At 40.3% G+C, this 24,277-nt stretch overlaps 1 protein-coding gene across 1 annotated transcript in view; it reads right to left on the reverse strand.

Moving 5' to 3' along the window:
- HNF1B (HNF1 homeobox B) overlaps positions 1-24,277 on the reverse strand; it is a 102,766-nt gene that overhangs the window by 2,962 nt on the left and 75,527 nt on the right. Inside the window, exon 9 of the mRNA XM_058445558.1 lies at positions 416-456. Coding sequence (XP_058301541.1) covers positions 439-456 — 18 coding nt within the window. The 3' untranslated portion in view covers positions 416-438. The remainder of the gene's footprint in view (positions 1-415; positions 457-24,277) is intronic.

Consider the following 24,277-nt stretch of genomic DNA (forward strand, 5'->3'; position numbering starts at 1 on the left):
TTTCAATACTCAGTTTACATGTCCTCTCCTGAGTGAAACTTACCCTGAATGTCCCCTCTTTGACATAGTCCATCTTTCTTTGAGTTCTCATGCCACTTCATAAGCACCTCTGTTTTAGCTCTTTTCCTATAGCTTTGAAATGATATTTCCATGTATGTCCACAGACTGAGCTTTTTGAGGGCTGTTCCTACATCTCATTTATCTTCGTATTGTTTGCTTCTCATGGAGTCTGTTTCACAGTAAGTGGTCAGTAAATCTTGTCAAATTAATGAAGTGAAATGAAATAGACAAAGATCCCTGAAATTGCCAACCTCAATGAATTTTGGAATGGACCTTATGTTTTTCGCTTGGTGCTTTGTGATAAATTTTAGATGAATGAAAGAAGACAAATAGAAACTGTTAGACCATTTCATACCCTCACAATGTCCAGCTGACTCATTAAAGGACCATTTCCTCCTGGGGAAAAAACAAAACAAAACAACTTAGAAGCATTGTCAACAAAAGTGGTGAGGAAACTGAATCATGGTTTTGTATAACTGGAATTTCTCTAAAAACCAGTACGGTCTGACTGGTAGACACACATGGTTTCTCAGCTGTAGCAAGTGAGAACACAAAGTCTGTATAACACTGCAGTGGAAAAGCTAGTTGGGATAACTTGTTGTGAATAGAGTGATCACTCTATGTCCTAAGAGTATGTTTTTGAAAACTTTTTCTCCACTCCTTGTTTATCATTCAACAGACTTGGTGGTGGTTGTTTTTACAGTGTTTCTGGCATGGACTAGGGCTTAGGGATCCAAAAATGAACTAGACACAGTCCTTGGTCTCAAGTAGCTTTGAGTCCGCAAGGGACAGAGAACTGTTTGCAAACAGAACAAGGAAATTCTCTAGGCACTGCAGTATAAGTTATAGGAAGTGAGAGAGTAAGGGTGGCAGGATGGAGTGGGCTTTGTGGAAAGTTAGAAAAGACTTTATAGAGAAGACAAAGCTGGCATAGCCTTAACAAATAAAGTGTTGACCAATTAGACAAGACAGGTAAAAGTATTTAAGTAGAGAGAAGAGCAGCACGACAAATGTAAGGAGGGATGAAGCACCCTGTTGTGTTTGGGGAACGACTAGTGGCTCAACAAAGCTGGAAGTGGATGCTGCAGCAAGAATCGGAGCTGGACAGATAGGTAGGGACCAGCTTGTGACGGGCCTTTTTTGTACACTGAGGACTTTGAACCTGATCTTGTAGGCACTGAGAGCCATTAAAGGATGTTAAGCCACTGATATAAACAGTTTTTAATTTCATATTTATTTATTTAGAGACAGGGTCTCACCCTGTCATCCAGGGTGCAGTGCAGTGGTGCAATCATAGCTCACTGCAGCCTTGCCCTCCCCAGGCTCAGGTGATCCTCCCACCTCAGCCTCCATAGTAACTGGGACTACAGGAATGCACCACCATGCCCTGCTAATTTTTACATTTTTTGTAGGGATGGGGTTTTGCCATGTTGCATAGGCTGGTCTTGAACTCCTGGGCTCAAGCAATCCACCTGCCTCGGCCTCCCAACGTGCTGGGATGACAGGCATGAGCCACTGTGCCTGGCAGTTTTTAATTTTAAAACATCACTTTAGCAGCAACACAGAAGAGAGGCGAGTTGGAGTCAGGGAGACCAGGACAATATTGAAATAGCAGTCTAGTGAGGAAAGAAGGCAGTGGCTGTAGGAAGGAAGAGGAGAAAGGAACAGATCTAAAGGACATTAAGGAGGTAAAGTGATTGGATGTGGGAGGATAGCAGGAGAGGGAGAAACCTAAAATAACTCCCAGTTCTCAAACTTTGGTGACTGAGTAGGGGTGAGCCTTTTCACGGAAAGGGGGAATACTGAAGGGCTAGGTTTGTGTGAGGACTATATATTAATAGTAAGTTTAATTCTGAATACGTTGAGTTTGAGATTTTTGTGGGACATTTGAATGAAGTTTCTAATGGTTATTTGAAAGTAGGAATTATTATTTCTTTGCAACGGGAGCTAGGAACTTTTGCACTATAACTTCAGGATCTTAATTTAAAAGTGAGTTGAGGAGAGGGTGATTGGCTGTGGATAACAAATCCAGAAGCCGTTCCCACAGTGAGAAAAACCTTGCTTTCCCCGGGGCTGAGTTTCCAGCTTCAAATTCTCAAGATTTACCAATAGTCTAGTATTTTAGAAATCCAAATCAAGTACTCAAGAAATCCAAATTCTTACACTTTTTTTTTTTTTTTTTTGCTACCAATAGTCAACAGAGTGTACTTTTTAGGCTACAATGCAATGTAAGTGTAACTACTCAAATATTCTTTTAATCAGGACCGAATTGAAGTAAATAGCGCAAGGACCAATGCTGACCTCACGGTGGCACTCCAGTCTTGGAATAAAGGGCTCTCTGGACTCATCTTATTGACCTCCAAATGGACACTGAAGTGAAGAGTTGACATGAACTCTGGGCCCATAGACCCCACAGTTTAATTTCCTGAAGAGAATCTACCAAGGAATTTGCTTTTCTGTTTTTAAATCAGCTCTGACGTAAGGCTGGATCAATAGAATAGGTGTAAAGTATGCCAGAATGTCTCCATCCATAAAAAATGTCATCAGGGTTCAAAAGTAACCAAAATAATTTCACCATTATTATTTATTAATAGATACCATTTATTGAATGTCTGCTCTGTGCTACATTGGGTTCAGGGTACTTTTCATATTATATGAGCTCATTGAGCTCACAGCAGCTCTATGAGGTTGATATTACAGTGTTCTCATTTTTCTGAGAAGAAACTAGGGCTCAGAGACATTAAGTAGCTTGTCTCTCACATCATATAGGTAGTAAGTGGCCATACCGGGTTTTGAACCCGATCTGTGTGATCCCCAAGCTTGCACTCTTTAAACAAGGCTGCATTGCCTCATATTACTGATGCCAAGATAAAAGCAGCAATTAATGAAACTTGGTTTTCTTCAGGTGTAGACTATTTGGCATGAGGTGTTTTAAATAATATCGTATTTAAGGAGATCTAATGAGGGCCCCTATTGTGAATTTGTGGCCTCCTCATGAAACTCTTTGTCACATATGAGAAACAGGATATTTACATAGTCACAAAGTGTGTCCCACAAGGTATTGATTAATTACAAAGAGAAAAATAGAAAATTTACAGGGAAGCAACCTGGAAGATACCATGTGATGAAATGGTCACAGTATAAATGGTAACATAAAAGTGGTAAAATATCAATATGTACACCATGGTGATATTCTTTTGCTTTTATTGTGGAAGAGACAAAGGGACAAGGGAGGATTTGCTGACATTGGTCAGGAGTGGAGTAGGGGACTAATTCCTATCTTTGATCTCCATCTGTGAAAACCCAGATTGCACAAAGATTTCCAAATGAAACATTTACCTTTCTAAGGGGTGGAGAATTATTCGTGAATCCTAGACTGTATACAAGGGAAGGCTCCCAAAAGAAAGATGCAAATAATAAAATTCTAGAATAATGTTATAGTACTGATTGTAGGCTATGGGGAGTGGGAGTTGGTTGTCCTACTAATAAAATGCTTAATCAAGAGTGTACGATTTGTAAATCATATTTGTTAAGCATTTTTTAATGCCTTACAGACTTCAAAGCCCTAAAACTTTTCTGCATCTCTAGGGGTTAATATCAGCATTTTGTATATTCTCAGCTTGAGATAATTACCAATCTGCCTATTTTTTAAAAGAACTGTCTTTTAGTGAGAAGGAGAAGATGTCTGGAGAAGCTTTTTGTTTAACATGTCGGTATTTGCATGATTTACAGTGTAATTAACCAGGCCCTGTAGCACAGGCAGACCCGCTCCCTTCACTATTTATCATGTTTCCAGCAACTTCAGATCATCAACTCTGCTGGGAGGAAATACGTCCTTCTTAGAGATGTGAAAATATATCCCCAACCATTCCCACAGGCAGAATGTGATCTATCCTTATGTATCTATTATTTCTCATATCTAAGGGCTCTTCCCCCTACCCCATTATTTTTATACAGCATTACTCTCAGAACTAAACTAATTAAATAAATATAAGGCTGGGCACGGTAGCTCACACCTGTAATCCCAGCACTTGATGGGAGTCTGAGGCGGGTGGATCACTTTGAGCTCAGGAGTTTGAGACCAGCCTGGGCAAGATGGCAAAACCCTGTCTCTACTAAAAATCCAAAATTTAGCCAGGTGTTTTGACACGTGCCTGTAATCCCAGCTACTCGGGAGGCTGAGGCAGGACCCCAGGAATTGGGGGTTGCAGTGAGCTGAGATTGTGCCACTGCACTCCAGCCTGGGTGACAGAGCAACACTCTGTCTCAAAAATAAAAAATAATAAATAAATAAATACAAAATCTAATACTACTTAGGAATAATTTTGTTATTCAATTGCTTATAGTCACTAGCACATATTTGTTAAGGTATAATTGTGCTGTGTAAAAGACAAAGTCTGGTGACTCAAAATCTAAAACAAAACACCTATATAGACAAATAATATTATTACAAAACTACTTTAAATCTCTATATTAAAACATTATAGGTATCAAAAAAACTTCAAATGTGTTTACTTTTGGCCCAGTAATCATTTTAAGAATTTACCCTGAATATACACCTACGGCAATATAAAAATACATATGCATAAGTTTATATATTGCAGCATTGTTTGTATTTGGGAAATAATTGAGAAAATCTAAATTCCCATATGGTTCTCTAGCAAGCAAACTCAGAAAAAAAATAGTCTTCTGTGGAGGAGAGTGGTTGAATAAACTACAGTACAAGTACATGATAGAGTACTATAAATCTATAAAAAAGTCAGGGGCCAGGTGCAGTGGCTCACGCCTGTATTCCCAGCACTTTGGAAGGCTGAGGCAGGTGGATCACCTGAGGTCAGGAGTTTGAGACCAGCCCGGTTAACATGGTGAAACCCCATCTCTACTAAAAATACAAAAATCAGCTGGGCATGGTGGTGTATGCCTGTAATCCCAGCTACTTGGGAGGCTGAGGCAGGAGAATTGCCTGAACCCAGGAGACAGAGGTTGCAGAGCTGAGAGTGCGCCACTGCACTCCAACCTGGGCGACAGAGCAAGACTCTGTCTCAAAAAAGAAAAAAAATGAGGAAGATGTCCGTGAACCGATAGAGAATGATTTCTAGGATATATTATTTAGTGAAAAAGGTAGAGTACAAAACAGTATCTATAGTATGCTACTTTTTGTGTAAAAAAAAAAAAAAAAGGAGCGAGAAAACATACACATGTCTGCTTTTTTGACCAAAAAAGAAAACCAAGAAGGATAAATTAGAAAGTAATGAGATTGGTTACCTACAGGAAGTGGTTGGAAATGAGGACGAAAGGGTGAGGAGGCTGGGGACTGAGTGGAGGGGATGGGGACTGACAGTTTTCTTGAATATTTCTTTTTGTACGGGTCTATTTTTTGGAACCATGTTAATGTTCATATACTAAAACACACATACACACACACACACACACACACAAATGGGGAGGGAAATCCTAAAATGGAATACAAACAAATCAACCCAACAGTTTCAAGTGAATAATATAATCACCCTGAAGAGCAGGTATGTTGGTGGGGGGACTAACCCAATCCAAGCAACTGTAGAATATAATTTTTTTTTTCACTATATACTCTCAGACTAAAGACTAAATGAACTGCAAATGAATATTAAATTTTAGTTACTTTTTTTTTGCACTAGAGGATGTCTTTTGGTAGCAGTTCTAAAACTACTTCTGTGTATTCTGGAATTGGGCAAATAAGTAAATTTATTACAGATAATGGAATTCATTTTCCTCACAGAGAGAAGAGAGTTACAAATTAGAATGGGACAAAAGTAGAATGAATCCTATAGTGTTGGATTAGACTTGCAATGACAGTATAAAACTCATGTTTTTTAAGAAAGGTATGAGAATGTTTTTATTGTGTACATATAATCATATATATATGCATGTATATATTCCCTGGCTCTATTCACTGAGAAATCCCAGAGACAATGACACCCCAAGAGCAATGAGCATGCCTGTCACTTAGATCATGATTTCTAATTTTGTTCACTATTTAAAGGAACCAGAGCTCCTTGAGGAATTGGCCTCTTCCAGGGAGGCTAGGGCTAGGGAGATACAAGATGAGCCTTGCACATCTTATTAAGCTATTAAGTTAGAAAGTGCTTAAAAATGTAGGATCAGGCATGTCAAAATGTCCAAGAGTTATCCTGAAGGGATTCCTGCTGGCCAAATCTGGAAAAATTAAGCATAAAAATAAGTAATGATAGTAATGTATTATAACTCATCGAATAACATATGTGGGCATATAAATAAGAGTAAATAAATGTGGGAGAAGGAAAAGTGAGTCCTTACTGTAGAATATCAACTAATAAATGTAGAAGGAATAATGGAATTAGGAAATCACCATCTAGCAACCATCGTGGTAATAATTGACTCATCAATGGATAGGAAAACTAGCAGGTAAAGTTTGGTTGAGAAATGGGATATTTACATAGTCACAAAGTATGTCCCCCCCACAAGATATGTATTAATTATAAAGAGAAAAATTGTAAATTTAGAGTGGAGAAATATGTCAGATACTAGTTAGTGAAATGACCAAAATGATAAAGCAAACGTGGTAAAATAGCAATATTTAGGAAATTGGGTGAAGAGTATACGGGAATTTTTTTGTACAATTTCTGTACCTTTTCTGTAAGTCTGAAATTAAGAAATAAAAAGAGATAAGTAAAACACTTTTGAGGATTACTAAGCTATAGCAAGATAAAGGCTGTGATCAATGTGTAGCAAGTAAATTCTGCTCACCTTCCTAGCAGAACAGCTTATAGAAGGTCTTAGTTGGGCTGTGGGGAGTGGGAAGAGGGCAAATACCTTATTGGATGCTTCTTTAAACACAATTTTTATTTTATTTTTCGAGACAGGGTCTTGCTCTGTTGCCCAGGCTGGAGTACAGTGTTAAAATTGTAGCTTACTGCAGCCTCGACCTCTTGGGCCCAAGCAATCCTGCTACCTCAGCCTACCAAGTAGCTTGGACTGTCATCACCCACCTCTACATCTGGCTAATTACTTTTGTTTTTATTTTGTAGAGATGGTGTCTCTCTATGTTGCCCAGGCTGGTCTTGAACTCCTGGCCTCAAGCAGTCTTCCCACCTCGACCTCCCAAAATGCTGGAATTACAAGTGTGAGCCACCACACTTGGCATGAACACAATTTTTTTAATTTTTTTTTTTTTTTTTGAGACAGAGTCTTGCTCTGTTGCCCAGGCTGGAGTGCAGTGGCGTGATCTCGGCTCACTGCAAGCTCCACCTCCCGGGTTCACACCATTCTCCTGCCTCAGTCTCCCGAGTAGCTGGGACTACAGGCACCCGCCACCACGCCCGGCTCATTTTTTGTATTTTTAGTAGAGACAGGTTTTCACCGTGTTAGCCAGGATGGTCTCGATCTCCTGACCTCATGATTTGCCCACCTCAGCCTCCCAAAGTGCTAGGATTACAGGTGTGAGCCACCATGCCTGGCCTAAAATTGTTTTTTAAAACAAAAGAATTTTGAAGTTTGTTTTTTTTTTTAAAACTCTGTAATAGAGAGAAATTCTGGGTTTCTAGTTATTTAAAAAAATATAGAATGAAAATTTTAATCCCAGAAGACCTAACAATTTAAGAAATCAAAAAATAAAGAAATAGAGTAATTTCTGTTCTCTTCCCAGATAGTAAATTTAAATAAAAACTTACAATTATGCCTGGGTGCGGTGGCTCACACCTGTAATCCCAGCACTTTGGGAGGCTGAGGTGGGCAGATCACGACATCAGGAAACCGAGACCATCCTGGCTAACACGGTGAAACTCCGTCTCTACTAAAAATACAAAAAATTAGCCGGGCGTGGTGGCGGGTGCCTGTAGTCCCAGCTACTCGGGAGGCTGAGGCAGGAGAATGGCGTGAACCTGGGAGGCGGAGCTTGCAATGAGCCGAAATCGCGCCACTGCACTCCAGCTTGGGCAACAGACCGAGACTCCGTCTCAAAAAAAAAAAAACAAAACCTTCTGATTATGATGGCAGTTATAAAATTTTAATGTTACTCATGCAGATGTACTTCAAAACTCTTTTATTATCGATCACATAGAAATGAGTGTAAGATCATTGAAGAGAACTGTCCTAGGTAATGAGGTGCTAATATTATTACTACTACAAGGTGCCTAGTACTATTCTGAATACTTTTTGTAGATTAACTCATTTAATCTCACTGCAACCCTATGCTGTAAATACTATTATTAGACTCATTTTATACTTGATAAAACCAAGGTTCCCAAACTTTCTTGATAACTGTGCTTCTAGAGTCTCAGTAATTTTTTCACAACTCAGGCTCAGAGAAATATGTAATAATTCCATTTATTAAGTTAAGCCCAAATATCTTAATATATATTTATGATTTTACAACTTAGTAGCCATTTGAAAAAATAATACATATTAAAAAATTTTTATATTTTTGAGACAGAGTCTCACTCTGTTGCCCAGGTTGAAGTGTGGCGACATGATCGCGGCTCACTGCAACCTCTGCCTCCCAGGTTCAATCAATTCTCATGCATCAGCCTCCCAAGTAGCTAGGATTACAGGCGTGCACCAACATACCCAGGTAATTTTTGAATTTTTAGTAGAGACGGGGTTTCGCTATGTTGGCCAGGCTGATCTCAAACTCCTGGTCTCAAGTGATGCTCCTGCCTCGGCCTCCAAAAGAGCTGGGATTAAAGGCATGAGCTACCGCCCTGGTCCATACATATAAATTTAAAGGAAAAAAATTGTATTTCATTTTAAAATAACTACATGTACTTGCTAATGAGAGTTGCAAAAAAAAAAAAAATTACCCAGACACTAAGAGCAATGTAATGAATAAAGTTTGGGAACCTTGTTTTTTTCAACTATAAAATGAGTCTAATGATAGTATCTATAATGTAGGCTGGGTGCGGTGGCTCACGCCTCTTATCTCAGCACTTTGGGAGGCTGAGGTGGGCAGATCACTTGAGGTCAGGAGTTTGAGACAAGCCTGGCCAACATGGTGAAACCCCATCTGTACTAAAAATACAAAAATTAGCTGGGCGTGGTGGCGGATGCCTGTAATCTCAGCTACTCAGGAGGCTGAGGCAGGAGCATTGCTTGAACCCAGGAAGCAGAGGTAGCAGTGAGCTGAGATTGTGCCACTGCACTCCAGCCTGGGTGACAGAGTGAGTGAGACTCCCTCTCTCAAAATAAATAAATAAAAATAAATAAAAGGCTCTATAACATAAGGTTGCAGTACAAGCTTATTGGATGCTGCACATCTTCTCAAACCTTGGGCTCAGATTGGACACTGACGCACTCATTTCCTGATTCATGTTGATATTCACATAGTACTTGTTTTTCATCCCAGCAACCACAGAAAACTCAGCTTTGCAATGACCTGACATTACCAAAAGGGTACTATTTGAATGTTGAAACCATGACTATCTCATACTAGTAGTTCATGTGGTTTTCAACAGATGTTGAGTATCATTGTGTTGTCCTTGAATATTTGAAATATTCTGTGTTGCTCTATGGACTTGCTGCTGTTCCATGCTGGAGTTCCTTGGGGCACAGTTTGGGAACCGTGGTTCTACCACAGCATTGTTTTTTCAGTTTGGGGGACAAAATTCTTGGGGAGATCATATGTGGTGGTTCACGCCTGTAATCCTAGCACTTTGGGAGGCCAAGGCAGGAGGATTGCTTGAGCCCTGGAGTTCAAGACCAGCCTGGGCAACATATCAAGACCTTGTCTGTACAGAAAATTAAAAAATTAGCTGGGGATAGTGGTATGTGCCCATATTCCCAGCTACTCAGGAGGTTGAGGTAGGAGGATCGCTTGAGCCCAGGAGTTTGAGGCTACCATGAGCTATGATTGTTCCACTGCACGCCAGACTGGATGACAGAGCAAGACTTTGCCTCAAAAAAATAAAAAAGAAATAAAAATTCTTCGGGAAAAATCTAAATCAGATTGTGATTTCTAATATTACTTAATAATTAGTGTGAATATTAACAAATTGTATAAAGACTTAATATCTTAAAAATCTTGCTTTTCATATAAATTCATGTCTTTTTTGTTTTATCTAATGCTTGGGATAGACTTTTATAGACAAATAGAAACAGACTCATTTGGAATGAATAATAAATTGTTAACATCACATAGGTCAAAGGTAACTGCTTGCATTCAAGGAGTGGGAAGCAAGGACAGTACATAATAAATGTTTCAGCTGATAATACATGTAATAAAAATATTTTATACCACCAAGTACATAGGATGAACTCAAGGAACTTCGTAAGTTTAGTTGAACCTCTTTTTTTTTTTTTGAGATGGAGTCTTGCTCGGCTGCCCAGGCTGCAGTGCAGTGGCGCTCTCTTGGTTCACTGCATCCTCAGCCTCCTGGGTTCAAGCAGTTTCCTGCTGCAGCCTCCCAAGTAGCTGAGACTACAGGCACACGCCACCATGCCCAGCTAATTTTTTGTATTTTAGTAGAGATGAGGTTTCACAATGTTGCCCAGGCTGGTCGCGAACTCCTGAGCTCAGGCAGTCCGCATGCCTCGGCTTCCTAAAGTGCTGGGATTACAGGCGTGAGCCACCATGCCTGGCCTAGTTGAACCTCTCTTTTAAGCAGATTTGTTACTTGAAATTTTGGATGTTCTAAACTAGTATACAAAGGACTTGATTATTTTTACAAAATAATATTATGTGAGTTTCTTTGATACTTAAAAAAAAACACATCAAAAAGCTTATCTACCATGATCAAGTGGGCTTCATCCCTGGGTTGCAAGGCTGGTTCAACATACACAAACCAATAAACGTAACCCAGCATATAAACAGAATCAACGACAAAAACCACATGATTATCTCAATAGATGCAGAAAAGGCCTTTGACAAAATTCAACAGCCCTTCATGCTAAAAACTCTCAATAAATTAGGTATTGATGGGACGTATCTCAAAATAATAAGAGCTATTTATGACAAACCCACAGCCAATATCATACTGAATGGGCAAAAACTGGAAGCATTCCCTTTGAAAACTGGCAAAAGACAGGGATGCCCTCTCTCACCACTCCTATTCAACACAGTGCTGGAAGTTCTGGCCAGGGCAATCAGGCAGGAGAAGGAAATAAAGGGTATTTAATTAGGAAAAGAGGAAGTCAAATTGTCCCTGTTCACAGATGACATGATTGTATATCTAGAAAACCTCATTGTCTCAGCCCAAAATCTCTTTAAGCTGATAAGCAACTTCAGCAAAGTCTCAGGATACAAAATCAATGTGCAAAAATCACAAGCATTCTTATACACAAATAACAGACAAACAGAGAGCCAAATCATGAGTGAACTCCCATTCACAATTGCTTCAAAGAGAATAAGATACCTAGGAATCCAACTTACAAGGGATGTGAAGAACCTCTTCAAGGAGAACTACAAACTGCTGCTCAACGAAATAAAAGAGGACACAAACAAATGGAAGAACATTTCATGCTCATGGATAGGAAGAATCAATGTCGCGAAAATGGCCATACCGCCCAAAGTAATTTATAGATTCAATGCCATCCCCATCAAGCTACCAATGACTTTCCTCACAGAATTGGAAAAAAACTACTTTAAAGTTCATATGGAACCAAAAAAGAGCCCACATTGCCAAGTCAATCCTAAACCAAAAGAACAAAGCTGGAGGCATCACACTACCTGACTTCAAACTGTACTACAAGGCTACAGTAACCAAAACAGCATGGTACTGGTACCAAAACAGAGATATAGACCAGAGGAACAGAACAGAGCCCTCAGAAATAATGCCACACATCTACAACTATCTGATCTTTGACAAACCTGAGAAAAACAAGAAATGGGGAAAGGATTCCCTATTTAATAAATGGTGCTGGGAAAACTGGCTAGCCATATGTAGAAAGCTGAAACTGGATCCCTTCCTTACGCCTTATGCAAAAATTAATTCAAGATGGATTAAAGACTTAAATGTTAGACCTAAAACCATAAAAACCCTAGAAGAAAACCTAGCCAATACCATTCAGGACATAGGCATGGGCAAGGACTTCATGTCTAAAACACCAAGATCAATGGCAACAAAAGTCAAAATTGACAAATGGGATCTAACTAAACTAAAGAGCTTCTGCACAGCAAAAGAAACTACCATCAGAGTGAACAGGCAACCTACAGAATGGGAAAAAATTTTTGCAATCTATTCATCTGACAAAGGCCTAATATCCAGAATCTACAATGAACTCAAACAAATTTACAAGAAAAAAACAACCCTATCAACAAGTGGTTGAAGGTTATGAACAGACACTTCTCAAAAGAAGACATTTATGCAGCCAAAAAGACACATGAAAAAATGCTCATCATCACTGGCCATCAGAGAAATGCAAATCAAAACCACAATCAGATACCATCTCACACCAGTTAGAATGGCGATCATTAAAAAGTCAGGAAACAACAGGTGCTGGAGAGGATGTGGAGAAATAGGAACACTTTTACACTGTTGGTGGGACTGTAAACTAGTTCAACCATTGTGGAATTCAGTGTGGCAATTCCTCAGGGATCTAGAACTAGAAATACCATTTGACCCTGCCATCCCATTACTGGGTGTATACCCAAAGGATTATAAATCATGCTGCTATAAAGACACATGCACACATATGTTATTGCGGTACTATTCACAATAGCAAAGACTTGGAACCAACCCAAATGTCCCACAATGATAGACTGGATTAAGAAAATGTGGCACATATACACCATGGAATACTATGCAGCCATAAAAAATGATGAGTTCATGTCCTTTGTAGGGACATGGAGGAAGCTGGAAACCATCATTCTCAGCAAACTATCGCAAGGACAAAAAACCAAACACCACATGTTCTCACTCATAGGTGGGAATTGAATAATAAGAACACTTGGACACAGGAAGGGGAACATCACACAGTGGGGCCTGTAGTGGGGCAGAGAGGAGGGGGGAGGGATAGCATTAGGAGGTATACCTAATGTAAATGATGAGTTAATGGGTGCAGCACACCAACATGGCACATGTATACGTATGTAACAAACCTGCACGTTGTGCACGTGTACCCTAGAACTTAAAGTAAAATAAATAAATAAATTAATAAATTAAAGTTTTTTAAATTTTAAAATAGAGACGGGGTCTCACTATGTTGCCCAGGCTGGTCTCGAATTCCTGACCTCAAGCAGTCCTCCTGCCTCAGTCTCCCAAAGTGCTGAGAGTACAGGCGTGAGCCGCCACGCCCAGCTGCTTTGATACATTTAAAATATGATGTGGTTCACTGAAATTGAGATGTGTGCCCTACTTTAAAAAAATTACTGAAATTGAGATATATGCCCAACTTTTTAGAAAATAGGTTGTATTTCTTTATTAACAAAAAATTTTTTAGACCCGTGTTTTTGCTGTTTCCCAGGCTGGACCGAAACTCCTGGGGTCAAGTAATCCTCCTGCCTCAACCTCTCTAGTAACTGGGATTATAGGTCTGTGCCACCATGACCAGCTGCCCAACTTTTAAAAATACGCATTATTTTATAAAATACCTCACTGTGTTCAGTTGCATTTTGAGTTTTCTGTCTTTTAGAAGTATGGGACGCAAAACATTCTTCTACTATATATAAAGGGAAAATGAAGCACAGAGAAAAGCGGTGAGTTTATTTAGCATCACATAGTAGGAAATTAAAAGGCACCAGCTACTCATCTTTATTATAAAATATCATGTAATTAGTATCTAACAGCCATTATTTTCATAATAAAGTGATGCCATGTGAAATCAGTAAATCAAAGTACCCATTTCTGCACGATCTTGTATTAGAATTAACATACGTGATTTTTTTTTTGCCCAAGAATTTGTCTCAGTTCTATTGATTGTACTGACACAGTCAAGATAATGGCAGCATATATCATATCCCATGAGTGATATGCTTGAAATAAGCTTAATGACAGATGGAGGAAATGCTTGCTTCTGTTTCATTCCTATAGTCACGATAAGGGGTTTAGTTTGATTAGGGTAACACCAGCATGCATTAATGGCATAAAGAATCAGAAAGTTTCACTTTACTTTGCCATCATCATTTTGATAGCAGATTGACTCAATAAAGCTGAGATTCCCAGAGCATTAAGTAAAATATCTCTGAGGCATCTTTGCAAAGTTATTCTGTAACCTAGGCTGAAATACTGTGGTTATATCTTCCTTGGGGCTTCTAGTATTTTAATTATGGAGCAATTACAGAGCATTGCCTTCTTTCTTTTCACTGCTCCAGCCAACTACCTGGGATTCTCTAAGGTAAAAGCAAAGGCCTTTCCCTGGGTCCTTGGGAAAAGCAGAGAAATCTAAGGCAATCCTGATGGAGTGCGGGTCTTTTTAAAAACTTTTTTAGAGTTGGCATCTTGAATAATTGTCTTCAGGGTGGTGAGCCATAGTTCACTAACCAAAGTTTCATTTAAATATCATGATGAATTGGCTGCGAAAAGAGGATGGGGAGGAATGTGAAAGGATTTGTATAACAAAGAACCATAAATTATCTCCGGTACAGTGGATCCCCTATCACTCAGCCTATTGGCTTGTCAGAGGAACTGCAGGGAGAAAGATGAGAGGGAAAAGGGTCTTCCAGCTTGGGGGGCTACAGCATTCCCCAACTTAGCAAGGTCCCAAACCACGTCTTTCCTGAAGTATCATTCACTTATTCATTTTGGAAATATCTGTCAATTGCCTACTATGTGCAAGGCACTATTCTAGTTGCCATTAGACTGGGAAAGTGTAAGGGTGTGGGATAGTACTACTTAGATGAGTAGGATACAGTCCCTGCTTTACTATTTATGAAGCATTTTTATGGCAAGGACCTAGCTTCTTTAGCATTAACATTAGTACACAATTAGAGTGTGCCCAACTTTATTAAACAGATGTATTTCTGAGCCTTTCTGGCATTAAAGTGAATGTCTATCAAGTGAATCTCTACATTCTTCATAAATCTGTCCCTGCTACCCTCAGTTGGAATTAATTTTTCTCCATCCCTGTGTTCCCATAGCCTTCTCTGTATATATACTCCATCTTCCTCAGTAGGCCTATTTGAGGCAATTGTCACGGAGTGGAAAGTGGAGAGAGCATGGGCTCTGCAGCCACACAGGCTCAAGTTAGAATTCCAGCTCTATCACTTAGTAGTTGTGTGTGATCTGGGCTAGTTTCCTTTTTTAAAAAAAATTTTTATTTCCATAGGTTTTTGGAGAACGTGGTTTGTGGTTACACAAGTAAGTTCAGTGGTGATTTGTGAGATTTTGGTGCACCCATCACCAACGCAGTGTACACTGAACCTGATTTGCAGTCTTTATCCCTCATCCCCTTCCCACTCCTTCCCCCTGAGTCCCCAAAGTCATTCTTATGCCTTTGCATCCTCATAGTTTAGCTCTCACTTATAAGTGAGAATATATGATGTATGGTTTTCCATTCTTGAGTTACTTCACTTAGAATTGTAGTCTCCAGTCCCATCTAGGTTGCTGCAAATGCTGTTAATTCATTCCTTTTTATGACTGAGTAGTATTTCATCATCTATGTATACCACGGTTTCTTTACCCACTCGTTGATTGATGAGCCTTTGGGTTGGTTCCACATTTTTGCAATTGCAAATTGTGCTGCTATAAATGCATGTGGAAGTATCTTTTTCATATAATGACTCCTTTTCCTCTGATCTGGGTTAGTTTCTTAACCTCTCTAAGCCCCAGTTTCCTCCTCTGTGGCATGGGGATACTAGTTCCTATTTTGGGGGACTTCATAAGTATTAAATGAAGTAAAGAATTCAGCATTTAGAAAAATGCCTGGACTATAATAAGCATTCAGTTGTTAATCATTGCTAGTAGGTATTTTATAGATGATCATCTTACAGGCAAGGAAACCAAAGCTCATAAAGGTTAAATAACTTAAGTACTGTACTTTGTAATTTGGAGGAAGTATAACGTTGGATTTAAGAACTCTGGAGCCATGTTACCTTGTTCACCTTCCTTTTCTGCCATTTACTATTTATGCAGCCCCGAGCCAATTTAATTACTCTTGGCTTTCCTTTCTTTATTCATAAAATAAGGATGATGACCGATCATCTCTCACTCAATGCTTATTATGAGGGTGAAAGGAGATGATATGTGTAAAGTGCTTGGCATCTAGCATGCAGTCAGACAATAGAAGCTACTATTATTACCAGAAGTCACCTAGTGGCCAAGTGGCAGGACTTAGATTTAAATCTAGTGGGTCTGACTCTCAAGCACTTGCCTTTTGCTGATAAACTCACCACCAGCTCCTTTTCTGTCCGAGCTGAGATTCTGAAGACTTAGCAGATGCTGTCAACACTTGAAAATGTTTTTTTCAAGTGTAATAAAGTTAATTGGTTGATTTTCTCTTTTGATGATTGCTTTATATTTCACAGCTATATACTCCCATACCCATAATCTTGAACAGCTTTTCCCTCCTCAATCAACAGAATATGTATAATTTATAATATATATGTTTATATACTGTATATATATTTTCCAACCTCATAAAGGAATAGCCAACATCTCAAAGGAACATACTGCTGCCTTCACCCACATGGACTTTTCAAAACACTTGCCTTTGAAAGAAATCATCATCCCAGAGGAAGCATTACAGGGAATTTCTTGCAATAAGGAGTAGTATCAAAATTCATTTGTGGAATGAAACCCAAGTGAAAAGGAAAAGCAAGGGCTTGCCTTCTTCCTCCCTGCAAACCCTGTCTTGGAATACCGTCCCTCCCCAGCCCCAAGAGGGGCGAGAACAGTAGGGTCAAGGAGTGGTGACCAGGTTAGCAACAAGGGCAACAGAGGGAGGAGACAAAAGAGCAGAAAGTGGAGGCTGCTGCCCGAATGCCTGAGCATGTTTCTTTGCTGAAAGAGAATGGCAGGACAACGACTCAAACTGAGAGAAGAGGGTGGAGGGGGAAGAGGACAGCTAATGGATGGGGTGGCCCAGCAGGGGTCAGAGGTCATGAGGGCACACAGTGAACTAATTGGCCACTCTGCATATTCACTTTCTGCTTCTAGCCTACAGCTGGGCCTTGAGAGAAAGGCCTGGGGGTGAAGCTGGCTTTATTTACACCGTAGATTTGAGGCCAACTGGTGAAAAGCAACCGAAACTGAAAAGGGAGACAAGAACTCTCTTTCCTCCTGCAGGAACATCTGACCAGGGGCAGCCTTTGTGCAAAAGAAAATGTGAAAGATTTCACTCCATTCATTCATACATTCATTCATTCATACATTCATTCATTCATTATCATCATCATCATCATCTCCACATGTTAACTGGATGCTCCAAGAAATGTTACCAGATGGAGAAGGATTACAGACACCTTTAACTTGGAACATAGATGATTAGAGTTAAATTTGGGCTTTTGAGATCATCTAGTTCAGCTCTCTTGTTTTATACTTAAGGAAAAGAGAAAACGATTTGCTCAAGCTCACAGGAAAGATCTTCTCCAAATTCAGAGATTTTTCCAGTTCACACTTCTCAGAAACATAGTAGATGAAAACTTGTGTTGACTGGTGTGATTAACAGCTCAGCCTCTGGGTCAAACAGACTGGGCCAGAATGCCAATAACTAGCTCTGTAAACTTAGAACACTTAATCTTTCAAAGAATCAGTTTGTAGAAAAATACAATTGTTATGTGAATCAAGAGAGGTAAATGCACGTGGAGTGAGTACATGCTTTACAATAACTATGACTATTGCTATTACTTTAGAGCCCAGCATAGACTGTGCTTTTGATGATAAACATGTAACACAATGAACATTTCTCTTGCCATATATAATCTCTATGGGCCTGCCATCCCAAGATGAAAATCCTCCTTCCTCCTCAGTTTAGAGACCCATGAAGGTAGGAGGGAAACTTTAGAGGCCTGTTTGAACCTTTTTCAGACAGAGCTGTCCAAATTTGGAATGAGCCAACTTTCAAAGAGTCAATATATGGGAAGGGCTTAAAGGGCCAGGCACATAGTTAGCACTCAGTAAGGGTTAGTTATTGTTATTATTACTGGTAAGGAGGAAGTTCTTTGTCACTGCACGGGTTCAAGCATAAGGCTGGCTTACCCTTTGTCAGGAATGTTTAAGGTAGATTCATGGATTGGACAGAGTAACCTGGGCTCAGCTTTGTCTGTTATTCTGCTTTCCAGAGACTCTTTGTTTTACCCTCTTCAAAGGTCTGGCTGCATGAAGCAAGGAAGGGAATCTGGGAACCTAATTGTTTTTCAAAGATTTCCATCAGGCCAGGTGTGGTGGCTCACAGCTGTAATCTCAGCACTTTGGGAGGTCAAGGCAGGCAGATCACTTGAGGCCAAGAGTTCAAGACCAGCCTGAGCAATGTGGCAAAACCCCATCTCTACTAAAAATACAAAAATTAGCCAGGTGTGGTGGCACGTGCCTGTAGTGCCAGCTACTCAGGAGGCTGAGATGGGAGGATCACTTGAACCCGAGAGGCTGAGGTTGCAGTGAGCTGACATCGCACCACTGCCCTTCAGCCTGGGCAACAGAGTGAGACTCTGTCTCAAAAGAAAAAGAAAAAAAGAAAAGATTTTCATCAGTCTTTATATTTTTCACTCCACCTTCATCCTTATTGTCTGAGGTACCTGGTAGACTGTTGTGGAGGGAATGTTTGTGTTTCCCCAAAATTAATATGCTGAATCCCTAGTCCCCAGTGTGATGGTATTTGAAGGTGAGGCCTTTGGGGAGTAATGAGTAATTGGGTTTAGATTAAGTCATGAGGGTAGGACTCTCTTGGTGGGATTAGTGCCCTTTTAAGAAGAGGAAGAGAGAGAGTTCTCTCTCCACGAGCAAGGAAAGGCCATGTGAAGACATAGCAAAAAGGCAATTGTCTGCAAACCAAGAATCACACCACTGCATTCCAGGCTGGGTGACAGAGAGAGACCCTGTTTCAAAATAAAAACAAAAACAACCCACCCCCCTGGGTGTCTTAGCCATTCTTGACTCTTTTCTAGTTCATATTTGAAGATTAGTTTGTAAGTTTTTTATATACTATATATAAATATAAATATAGCCAAGTTGGGACTCTTTTTTTGGTATTGCATTGAATTTATAGATAAATTTGGGGGACGATTGACTGTGTTTATAACAGTGGGTATTTCTGTTCACAAACATGGTATATTGTTCTATTTATTTAGGGCTTCTTTTATGTCCGTCAATAAAGTTTTATAATTTTCTTCATTTGGGTTAACACTTCTTTTATTAGATCTATTGCTAATACCTTTTAGTTTTTGCAGATATGTAACAGGGTCCCTTTAAGATTACATTTTCTAATTAGCTTTGCATGTGTATAGGAACGCATCTGACTTTTTCTATGTTGATTCTGAATCCAGCAACCTTGAGCAATCCTTTTAGTCGTTCTGATAGCTTGTCTATACATTATCTGGGATTCTCTATGTAAACAATCATATTGTCAACAAATAGCAACAATTTTACTTTTTCCTTTCCAATCCTTATGCCTGTTTATTTCCCTGCCTTATTGCATTGGCTGGGATAGCCAGTAAAATGCAACGAAATGAAAGAAGGTGGTGAAAGCGGATAGCTGTTAGTTAAAGGGACATGCCACCTTAACAGGGATATATCACCAGAGCTATTGGCTTTAGAGCTATGCTGTGCCTGCCAGACCTGTACCAGCAAAATGTATGTATCTTTGGTGTTCAAAGTGTGTACACCTTTGGTGTTTGAGAATAGGTATTTCTATTCTCATTTAATAGATAAAGAAACAGAAACTCAAAGAGGTAACCAGGTCTGTAAACCCAGCACTTTGAGAGGCTGAGGCAGAAGGGATTGTTTGAAGCCAGGAGATTGAGACCAGCCTGCACAATATAAGGAGACCTTGTCTCTACAAAAAATTTAAAAAACAAAAGAAACTCAAAGAGGTAAGTAACTTGCTAAAGATCACACAGTTTATAAGTGGGAGATTCACACCCAGATCTTCCGATTTCCGGTTGAATGCCATTTCCATGATTCCACACTTCCTTCCAGCTAGTTACCTGATAAATCTATCTGTGCTAAAATGTTGCCCATCCCAGATAACATATTGCATTTTATCTTATTATTTATTTAGTTATTTATTTTTTTGAAGCAGTCTTGCTCTGTTGCGAAGGCTGGAGTGCAGATCATGGCTCACTGCAGCTGTGAACTCCTGGGCTCAAGCAGTCCTCCCACCATGGCCTCCCGAAGTGTTGGGATTATAGGTATGAGCTACCACGCCTGGCCGTAGAGTGCATTTTAAAAGAGATACTTCAGAACAAACAATGCTTTTGCCCATTTCAATGATTTTTTAACAGTGGGAGTTTTAGGCAAGTATCCTATTTTGCCTAAACAGAAGACTCTGCTTATTTATAATTTTTTAAAAACAGATTCATTGACTCTTAGAGTTGAATGGCTTCTTGTCTTATCCAACCCACTATGTAATGTAGTTATCCCTGTATTGCATCCCTGACAGATCATCCTCCAGCCTTTACCAACTGCCAGGGATGGGTTCACCTCACCAGCAAGCCGTTGAATAAATTCTCATGTGAATCTACAATCTGCCCACTGATCTAGAGAGTTATGTTTTCTCCTCTACATGACAGCTCTTCACATATTCGTTAGTTCCTCAGACTACCTGTCTCTAGGAGGTTTAGTTATCGTCTGAATGAGATAGTTTCCAGACTTCTCACTATCCTGGTCATTCTCCTCTCAGTGCTTTCTAGTTGGCCAATGTCCCTCTTGAAAATGTTGCCTAGGCCAGGTGCAGTGGCTCACGCCTATAATCCCAGCACTTTGGGAGGCCAGGATAGGTGGATCCCTTGAGCTCAGGAGTTCAAGACCAGCCTGGGCAACATGGCAAACACCTGTCTCTACAAAAAATACAAAAATTAGATGGGGCTGGGTTTGGTGGCTCATGCCTGTAATCTCAGCACTTTGGGAGGCCAGCGTGGGAGGACTGCTTGAGACCAAGAGTTCGAGACCAGCCTGGGCAACATGGTGAAACCCCATCTCTATAAAAAAAAATACAAAAATTAGCCAGGTATGGTGGCATGCGCCTTAGTCCCACCTACTTGGGAGGCTGAGGTGGGAGGATTGCTTGAGCAGGGGAGGGGAAGGTTGCAGTGAGCTAAGATCGCACTGCTGCCTCCAGCCTGGGTGACAGAGTGAGTCTCTGTCTCAAGAAAAAATAAAAAAAGAAAACAAAAGTAACGAAAATGATGGCTAGGTTTTTAAGATGTATTCGGATTGCAAACAAAGTGGGCCTCATATCATCTGGACACAGTTACTTCTATTGATGCTGTCTAGATTTGTGTCTTTAGTAGCTATGACACACTGCTTATTTGTGGTGAGTTTAGGGTTAATTAAGCCCTCCATATGTTTTTTATTTGAACTGCGTTTCTGAAAATATACTATTTGTATGTTAAAAAAGAGAAGAAAAATGCTTCTGAAGACAGGAATTTATATATATCTTCACTAAATTTAATAATTTGTGTGGTTACTTCATAATCGGCCATCTATAAATGTGATCAAGCATGCCTTCTGTATAGAGCGAGGCCTGCACTTGCAGAATGCAAAAACAAATTGTCCTGCATTGCCTAATCATTCAGACCAGAAGCCATGGAGTTATATTTGTTTGTTTTTAATCTTTCATCCCCTATGCCCTTTCCTGCAGCACTTTGGAGCTCTCCAAGACAGAGCAAAGTCTGTGGGGAAGGAACCAGGACAGAAATCTACTCTGTTTTGGAGACAAATGGGGCAGCACCTGCAGCTTGGAGGCTGCCAGTAGGTTACCAGGAAACACCTGCTTGGTCAGGGGTAGGGAAAGTCATTAGGACTGCTGTCCCAGGACAGGATAAAACACCGTCCTCAAATTTCAGAATACTGGTACACTGGGATTTTTACTATAGAATTAAAATTCAATTTCTTTTTTTTGAGATGGAACCTTGCTCTGTCACCCAGGCCGGAGTGCAGTGGCGCTATCTTGGCTCACTGCACCTCCGCCTCCCAGGTTCAAGCGATTCTCATGCCTCCGCCTCCCAGGTTCAAGCGATTCTCATGCCTCAGCCTCCCAGGTGGCTGGGATTACAGGCGTGCACGACCACACCGAGCTAATTTTTGTATTTTTAGTAGAGACGGTGTTTTGCCATGTTGGCCAAACTGGTCTTGAACTCCTGGCCTCAAGTGATCCACCTGCTTCGGCCTCCCAAAGTGCTGGGATTACAGGCGTGAGCCACCACTTCCAGCCTCAATTTCTTACATGAAACCATTCATGAATTTTGAAAAACTTTACTTGATGTTGGAAGATCCACAGGAAGGGAAGGGGCAGCAGGAGTGCTCTCCTCAGCTCAGTCTCACACCTCCTGGTTTAGTGAGATTGGCATCCACCCTTCCATCTGACTAGCACAAATCAACTTCAAGGTATGTTTTTGAGACCGAAATCCTAGCTACCCATATCTCCCTTCTGCCTATCCTGCTCAAATTCTCATACTTACAAATCAATAAACATCCTCCACCCCAACACATGCTCGTCATCTTCACTAAATACTTGTAACTTTACCTGTGTAGTATTCACAAGGACAGTGTTGTATGTATCTAGCATTGACAATGCAATAATAAAAACTGCAAACATGTGGCACTTGTGATGTGCCACCCATTGTTCTAAGCACTTTATAGATGTGAACTCATTTCATGACGTTAATTCATTTCATCCAAAGGACAACAGTCCTGTGTGGTACATAATGTTATTAGCTTTGTTTTACAGTTGAGGAAACTGAGGCACAGAGATTAAGTGTTTGTCCAAGGTCACACAGCTAAAAGTGGCAGAGTGGGACTGGAGTTCATACAGTCCAGCTCCAGTGCTCTTAACCACTATCTTACGTTGTCTCACTAAATTGTGGAGGGAGCTGCAATGGATATCTGTGTGGGGTGTGCAGCCCCAGTCCTGGGTTTTTGTCCATGAGCTGTTCTTTGCCAAATGACTTCTTATTATAATCACCAAGAACATGATTACTTTCTTAGGACAGGAACTGCCAGCAGGCTTTAGCTCCTTTCCGGATGAGGAAACGTAGGCTCGGAGAGTTAGTGTAGTCAGGGTCACATAGGGAATAAGTGACAGAAATAAGAATGTGAACCCAGCTCAGAGTGACTTTAGTGTCCAGACACCTCCACTTAACCTACACAGTCGCAATGGTGAGGTCAAATCTTCAGAAAGAGCTTAGACACTCTCCATACCCTCTTTTGCATGGGATAGAGAATATACGGGGGCCCTTGTTCAGGGAAAAAATCATCATAATCATTACCGAAACATCTTGTCGAAGATCCACTGGGTGCTGGATGCTATAATGTGGGATTATTTAAACTTCAATGTGAGGATCCCTGAAAGTATGAGTGTTTCATCATCAACTTGGCAGAAGTTAGCTGAAGGGTAAGTAAGCCTCCTGTCCTAAGATAGGTTTCTTCATTTCTTGAGCTGACGGGTTGAATTAAGTTACTGCTTCTCATATATAGCTCTCTGGCTTTCGCTTTTATTTTATTTTTTAAACTGGTGATAGCAGCAATAGGAGGCCCTTGCTTTTAGATCAAGCATAGCTTTATTTTTTTTCAGGATGCGAGTCAAGGGCATAGTTCCTAAAGAACTGTGTGGCAATGTCTGGGATCGCTGGAGTGTGCACTTTTATTTTATTTTATTCTATTTTATTTTATTTATTTTATTTTATTTTATTTTATTTTATTTTATTTTATTTTATTTATTTTTTTGAGACAGAGTTTCACTTTGTCACCCAGGCTGGAGTGCAATGGCATGATCTTGGCTCACTGCAACCTCCGCCTCCCAGGTTCAAGCGATTTTCCTGCCTCAGCCTCCCAAGTAGCTGGGATTACAGGCATGCGTCACCACACCCAGCTAATTTTGTATTTTTAGTAGAGACAGGGTTTTGCCATGTTGGTCAGGCTGGTCTTGAACTCCTGACCTCAGGTGATCCACCCGCCTCAGCCTCCCAAAGTGCTGGGATTACAGGCGTGAACCACTGTGCCCAGCCAGGATGTGTACGCTTCTATGCATACACATGCACCTGGCACAGACAAGCACACATACTGCCACATTTATGGTGCGAATCCCTGGAAATAAGGGTGGCTGTCAGGGGGCCAGCAAGTGCATGGTGTGGTCTCTATTCCTGGGTGCATTGATGTGGCCTGCCATGCCCTGCTGG

Source organism: Hylobates moloch, unplaced genomic scaffold (genome assembly GCF_009828535.3).
Source record: "Hylobates moloch isolate HMO894 unplaced genomic scaffold, HMol_V3 SCAFFOLD_10, whole genome shotgun sequence".
Lineage (NCBI taxonomy): Eukaryota > Metazoa > Chordata > Mammalia > Primates > Hylobatidae > Hylobates > Hylobates moloch.